This window comes from Capsicum annuum, chromosome 11 (genome assembly GCF_002878395.1).
Source record: "Capsicum annuum cultivar UCD-10X-F1 chromosome 11, UCD10Xv1.1, whole genome shotgun sequence".
In the NCBI taxonomy this organism is placed as follows: Eukaryota; Viridiplantae; Streptophyta; class Magnoliopsida; order Solanales; family Solanaceae; genus Capsicum; species Capsicum annuum.
Genome location: NC_061121.1, coordinates 3,065,297 through 3,073,095, shown reverse-complemented (window position 1 = coordinate 3,073,095; position 7,799 = coordinate 3,065,297). Strand labels below are relative to the sequence as shown.

The following is a 7,799-nucleotide window of genomic DNA, read 5'->3' as shown; positions in this document are numbered from 1 at the left end:
AAAACACCTTTCTTAATCTGGAAATTTTACGACAGTAAATTTATCGTTTTATTCTTAATGACATTCTTATAACATAAAAATATCATATAATGTTTAAAACCACAAGTTACAAATGAGATCGGCCCAAAATTTGGATAGAGTCACCACGGTGTTGGTCGCTGATGAATGACTCAAGCACTCTTGAATCACGTGATATGGTCGCCTATTATACGACTCACTTTTTCTATATATGTAATAATATTTCTTTTTTTTTTTCTTAAATTATACATCCAATCAAATACTGCTATATAAAATGAAACATGTGGTATGATAAATAATCATAAGCCATCAAGAATATTTAAAATCTAGTTTCATGATATTGAGTTTATTTAATTATGTCATAATGGTATTTTTGGAACTAAAAAAAATGACATGGTGCATGACATGACATGTTATGTACATGGTTACAAAATTTAAACTCTAGCATATCCTATAAATAGTGGAGCTTTAGTTATTAGTTAGCACACACAACATATATGTACTAACAAAAATGGAAGTGATGAATAAGAAGAAAGAAAACTCCTCTAGTAGGATGAAGGGTGGAATGATCACTATGCCCTTCATATTTGGTTAGTTTCTTTTTCATTTTTTTTTTCACTCTAATCTTTGTGAATTTTGAATTACACAATTTGTATAGTTTCTTGAATAAATTATTCTGTTAAGTGTACAAATCATTCTGCGTTAATAGGGTCGAGAAAAGGCCGATTAAACCCCTGACTGTACGGCTCGAACCCGTGACCTATAGGTTACATGGAGATCGATAACTTTACTATTGTGCATGCTCTCCCGTTGTATAGCTTCTTGAATAAAGAGACAGTCCGATGTACAAACCATTCCGTGTCAGCAGGGTCGAGGGAAGGCCGATCACACCCCTTAGTATTAGTGGCTTTTTTCACAGCTTGAACATGTGAAACTATAGGTCACACATAGATAACTTCAGTGTTGCTCCAATGTTCCCCTTTGTATAGTTTCTTGGATTAAGAGACAGTCCAGTGTACAGAGCATTTTATGTCAACAGGGTCGAGGGAAGGCCGTTTGCATCCCCGAGTATTAGTGGCTTTTTCCACAGTTTGAACATATGAACTATAGGTCACGCATAGATAACTTCACTGTTACTCCATAAAGAGACAGTCCGGTGTACAAACCATTCCGTGTCAGCAGGGTCGAGGGAAGGCGAATCGCACCCCTGAGCATTAGTCTCTTCTTCCACGGCTCGAACCAGTGACCTACAAATCACATGAAAATAACTTTATTGTTGCTCCAACGTTCCCCTCTTTATAGTTTCTTGAATACTACTTGAGTTGAAATTGAACTTATGTTTATTTTTGTTACTTTTTTTTTTTTTTAGCAAATGAGATATGTGAGAAATTGGCTGTGGTGGGATTTGGTACTAACATGGTCATTTACTTGACAAATGAGCTCCATCTTCCATTGACAAAAGCAGCAAATACACTAACAAATTTTGGTGGCACTGCAAGTTTGACACCATTGCTTGGAGCTTTCATTGCTGATACTTATGCTGGAAGATTTTGGACTATAACTGTTGCTTCTATCATTTACCAAATTGTAAGTCCCTCTCTTCATTATTTTTTTATTCGGTCGAGTTTAAGTTTTATGCACCGACAACAGGGGCAGCGGGAGAGTATTAGTTATGAAAAAGGGTCGCTCGGTGCACTAAAGCTCCCGCTATACACAGGGTTCGGGGAAGGACTTCACCACAAGGGTGTATTTTACTCAGCCTTACCTTACATTTCTACCGGAGTCTATTTCCAAGACTTGAACCCGTAACCTACTGATCACATGGCAGTAACTTTACTAGTTACTCCAAGGCTCATATTAGTTATGAATTCGATGAATTCATTAACTTTTGTTTAGACTATATATTTTATATTAAAAAATCTATTAAATATGTATAAATATTTAATTGTGAATCCACATAACTTATATATGACGACTACAGGTTTTGTCGCATATTTAATATCCATAACTAAGTTATAATTCCGCCTTTTAATGATACTGCAAAATATTTACACAATCATGTCACTAAACTATAAAATGGGATTTGTTATCAAAAATAAAAAGGATTATCTGTTATAACAGGTTAAAATATGCTAATTAATATTTTCTTATAATATTAGTTATTTATGTTAGTTTACTTCTTTTATTTTTGAGGTTAGATGTTAAATATGATATTCATAATTTATAGCAGTTGGAACAAGTAAAACTCAAATTTGTAGTGTGAGGGGCAGTACTATTTTGTCACTACTTTCTTGAAACACTTATTAAATGGCTAATTATTTTCTTTGATAAAATTGTAGTGGATAAGATATATGAGGTGAATGAATTAATTTGGATAGGAAAAAATCTTTAGTTGTTTGGTACAGATTGAATTTATATTGAATATATTATTACAATGATATAATGTTACCTTTAGTACTAGCTAGAAAACTAAAGTACAGGTGGAATATATGTACAAGTGAATAGTTAACTATTCTTCTTGTTTTTCAAACTCAAATTAATAAAATTTAACATATATACACTGACAACATTAATAAATTTATTTTAACATATCGTAGCAGATAGTCAACTTTATTTTCATGAATGCTAATCCACACTTTTAATGGAAAGTTGCATATAATTATCAATTGACTTGTCTGATAGTATAAAAAATTCATTTACGTGTGCTATTATCATATCGAGCTTTATTCTATTTCAAAATTCAGGGCAGAGCTAGGGCGTACTATGTTGGTTCGATAAAACGCAATAGTTTTGGTTCAAATCTTGTATTTATCTTAAAATATTCATTTGATATGTATACATTATTAATTTTAGAACCCGGTAACTTCGAAGGACTAAAATCATGAACCCATGATCTTCGAATCCTAGCTCCACATTCGAATTTTTGTACTACTTAATTTCTCGGGAGAGGTGTTACATAAGTAGCCTACCCTGATGCGAGCATCGACAGCTGATTATATTGGTCGAACTTGTGACTTATAGGTCACATGGAGACAACTTCATGTTAGCTCCAAAACTCCCCATCCTCGATGACTGATTATACAAGTCGAACTCGTGACTTATGGGTCACATGGAGACAATTTCATGTTAGCTCCAAAACTCCGCATCCTCGACGACTGATTATACAAGTCGAACTCGTGACTCATAGGTCACATGGAGACAACTTCATGTTAGCTCCAAAACTCCCCACCCTCAGCAACTGACTATACAAGCCGAACTCGTCATGACTTATAGGTCACATGGGGACAACTTCATGTTGCTCCAAAACTCCCCATCCTCGACGACTGATTATACAAGTCGAACTCGTGACTCATAGGTCACATGGAGATAACTTCATGTTAGCTCCAAAACTCCCCATCCTCGACAACTGATTATACAAGTCGAACTCGTGACTTATAGGTCACATGGAGACAACTTCATGTTGCTCCAAAACACTTCATCCTCAACAACTGATTATACAAGTCGAACTCGTCATGATTTATACGTCACATGGAGACAACTTCATGTTAGCTCCAAAACTCCCCATCCTCGACAACTGATTGTACAAGTCGAACTCGTGACTTATAGGTCACATGAAAACAACTTCATGTTGCTCCAAAACTCCCAATATTTTCTAATTGTCTTTTTTTATTATTTTTGATGTTAATCTCAGGGCATGATCATATTAACATTATCAGCAATACTTCCACAACTAAGGCCACCATCTTGCAAAGGTGATGAATATTGTAAAGAAGCAAATTCAAGTCAATTAGCCATCCTATATGTGTCACTACTCCTAACAGCCTTTGGGTCAGGGGGAATTAGGCCATGTGTTGTTGCATTTGGTGCAGATCAATTTGATGAAAATGATCCAAAACAAAAAACACAAACATGGAAATTCTTCAATTGGTATTATTTCTGTATGGGATTTTCAATGCTTGTGGCTGTCACAGTAATTGTTTACATTCAAGATAATATTGGATGGGGTATTGGATTTGGTGTACCAACAATTGCTATGCTTATTTCAATTGTTGTTTTCATATTTGGATACCCTTTATATAGAAATTTGGATCCTGCTGGTAGCCCTTTCACTAGGCTATTGCAAGTTTGTGTTGCTGCTTACAAGAAGAGAAAATTGGATATGGTAAATGATCCTAAGTTTCTGTACCAAAATGAAGAACTTGATGCTGATATTTCTACTGCTGGCAAGCTTGTCCACACCAAGCAAATGAAGTAAGTCCTCTCCGAGTTTAAATTCTGTGCACTGACGGTATAAAATTGACTTACAACATATGTTGTTCTTGAGAACTCCATTGCGAGCGTGTCGGATCCTCCAAAAGTAATGTGCTTTTGAAGGATGTGATGCGAGTGTGGCAACCTTTTTAAAGAGTCTGGTAAAAACTCATAATAAGAAGTAGCTACTTATATTATAAAATAAAGTAGGTAACTTTGTTATAACAGGTTAAATTACGTCTAATAGTGTATATAAACAACTTGTACACAATCATATAAGTTAATTCCTTTTTTTTGATGTCTAGCAAATGCATTACATGATAATTTCCACCTTCATTTTTAATATGATAGATCAAATTGTCTGGCTATAAAATTTCATCAATCATCAATCAATTTGTACATGTATTGTCTACTGGTTGTGTGGCCAAAAACAATAAGTGAACTAATGTTGTCTGTCCTGTTATTTGTCTTTTTTTTTCATGTCTTTTTTACACCCGATCAAAATCAAGATTCATTGAATCTTTTTTCACATTTCCCTTTTAGTTTAGTTTTTATTAATATCTTGGCTGGTCAATAATTCTACAAAGAATCAGTACTGAGGCAATTAGAAACCAGAAAATTAATCAAGTTGATAAACACTGCCAAAAGAAGTGTTTTTTGGAAATGTACTACTAGCATTTTTTCTCGGTTTGTCTCCAATAATATCTAGCTAGTCACAGACTGCTATTAAACCATTTGGCAAATTGAGAAAAAAAAACCATTGAATTGGTTCTGGTTTTCAATTGATTAGTAAGTCAGTAGTCGTTTGGTGTGGGGTATAAGATATAATAATTCCGAGACAAAATTCAGGATTATTTTATCCAGTGTTTGGTTGAAGGTATTAGTTAGTCCCGGGATATTTATCCCATCATTTATACCATAGTCATGAGATACGGAATCCCATATATATGGTGACAAAACTTTTTCCGCGATAATATGTTCGCAACCAAACGAACCCTAGTATAGTTGGACTTAAGTCGTCCCAATCTATGTTGCTTGGACTTTTTAAAAATACTGATAGGTGTGTGTTCGATCCTCTAAAAGTAGTGTATTTTTGGAAGATCTGACACGGATGCGATAATTTTTTTGGAGAATCTGACCAACATAGGTCCCAGTGTGGGCTTTACGTGCATTATTTTGATGCTGACCTGATCAAGAAAGACAACATGCTAATGTCTGAAAATCTTGGAAGAACCACTATAGGCATTTGATTGATTGGACTATTTTTACAAATTTCTTGGCTCTTGAGTGAACAAGCTAAGACGGTTAATGCGTATCGTATTGTGTGTCCATCTCATCTGAAAACTTAACCTGTTAGAGGGATCGTCCTTTTATTTGTCTCGACAATGAGAGATCAACATGTTCATTTTGCTATTCAAGAATCAGCTAAGACTGTTTATAACTGTTTGAAAGCTGTGACCGTCTCATCTGAAAGTCTAAGTTGTTAAATATACGAACATAAAATAGCTGTAACGCTTTATCCTTTTGGTTTTAAGATTCTTGGACCGGGCAGCAATAGTAACTGAGGAAGACAATCCGAAATCTCCCAATCTATGGAGGCTAAACACAGTCCATCGTGTAGAAGAACTAAAATCGGTGATAAGAATGGGGCCAATATGGGCATCAGGGATCATCCTGATCACAGCATATGCCCAACAACACACATTCAGTGTCCAACAAGCCAAAACAATGGACAGACACCTAATAAACTCCTTCGAAGTCCCAGCTGCATCGATGACAGTCTTCACATTAACATCAATGTTATGCACCATTGCCTTCTATGACCGCGTATTTGTCCCTATAGCACGTAAACTCACTGGCCTAGAACGAGGGATCTCCTTCCTAAGCCGAATGGGCATTGGGTTCTTTATATCTGTCCTGGCCACGTTAGTAGCCGGCTTTATTGAAGTGAAGCGAAAAGAAGCAGCATCAACTCATGGACTAATCGATAAACCTACATCTATTGTTCCAATATCAGTGTTTTGGCTTGTGCCACAGTATTGTCTACATGGTATTGCTGAGGCATTTATGTCAATTGGACATCTTGAATTCTTCTATGATCAAGCACCGGAGAGTATGAGAAGTACCGCGACAGCATTATTCTGGACATCGATATCAGCAGGGAATTATTTGAGTACACTATTGGTTTCACTAGTCCATAAGTTTACTTCAGGACCAGGAGGAACAAATTGGCTGCCTGATAATAACTTAAACAAAGGGAAATTAGAGTATTTCTATTGGTTAATCACAATTCTACAAGTGATTAATTTGATATACTATTTGTTTTGTGCAAAATTCTATACTTTGAAGCCTATTGAGATGCACAAGACAGAAGATTTGGAGACTAAAAAAGATGGGGTTGAACTTGTAAGCAATGTGTAGTTTGTATTTTGATAATGTAGAAGAATTTTGTAACTTTGTCCTAAGTTTCTATTAGTATTATTATTATATGGTATTATGTAATAATTTTAGGTTATTATTAGGAAAGAAATGAATGGTATGAATAGTTGTAAAAGTAGGCAAAGGGGGGAAATTTTGATGGAGAAATACTTTAGATTGTGCTTTTCAACTGTTTGGAGATTACTCTCCGTTCTATTTTACTGGGCTCATATTGACTTGAAACTCCTCTTATGAATAAAAAAAACCTTTGTTTGCCAAAAAATTGCATTCGTTGGTTTGCTTACCTCAATATTTGCAATCGTCAATAATTCAACAAATATTTGCAATCGGGAGTAAAAGATACTTATATTAACATAGCGATGATGATGGTGATGATGATTCCAGCGGGTTTATGGTGTGGGGAGGCCAAAATGATGCTGAAAAAAAATAAAGAAGAAGAAGCTTAATTTTTTTATTTTTTCGGATAAATAAAAAGTTTAGGCGTTGAGATCGAGTGTGTTATACTCACCATGTCATGTCAGTGAAAAATGTCAAAATGACATAGTTGGTGGCTAATTTAGGTGTTTAAAATAAATACCGTCCACTTTACATGCCAAAGTAAAAGCTTGCGTCAAGTTTAGGAGTTCGACGATGTGTTTGGTCAATAGTTGTAGTATGCTATTCAGTTGGAACGTTTTCAAAATGCCGACATGTGTCTGTCGGATCCTCTAAAAGTAATGCACTTTTTGAGGATTTGGCACGAATACGATAATACTTCTGAAGAATTCGAACAAGATAAGTGGGTGAATTTGTTGGAAAAATACATTAAATTATATTGCTCTTCAAATTAAATATCAAACAATCCATTGTTGAATTTAGATTGTGCTTTTCAGCATTTGAAGGTTTAACATTTTAAAAAATGTATTTTTTTTTCACAAATTGTATTAGGGGTTCGGAGTAGGAGTCCAAACGTACTCAATCCGTTTTAGTTTACTTGATCCATATTGATTTGACACTCTCGTTACGAACGTAAGGCAAATCCATATTGATTTGACACTCTCGTTATGAACGTAAGGCAAATGATTGAACTTAAGTGTGTACTGTGCATGAAC

General features: G+C 35.0%; 1 protein-coding gene across 1 annotated transcript; it reads left to right on the top strand.

The window, feature by feature from the left end:
• Window positions 1-463: 463 nt before the first annotated feature.
• LOC107867404 (protein NRT1/ PTR FAMILY 3.1) lies at window positions 464-6,970 on the top strand. Its single transcript, XM_016713633.2, has 4 exons — window positions 464-608; window positions 1,388-1,605; window positions 3,710-4,269; window positions 5,805-6,970. Exons 1-4 carry the CDS (start codon window positions 530-532, stop codon window positions 6,688-6,690), a joined length of 1,743 nt encoding a protein of 580 aa, XP_016569119.1. The 5' UTR covers window positions 464-529; the 3' UTR covers window positions 6,691-6,970.
• The last annotated feature ends 829 nt before the right edge of the window (window positions 6,971-7,799 follow it).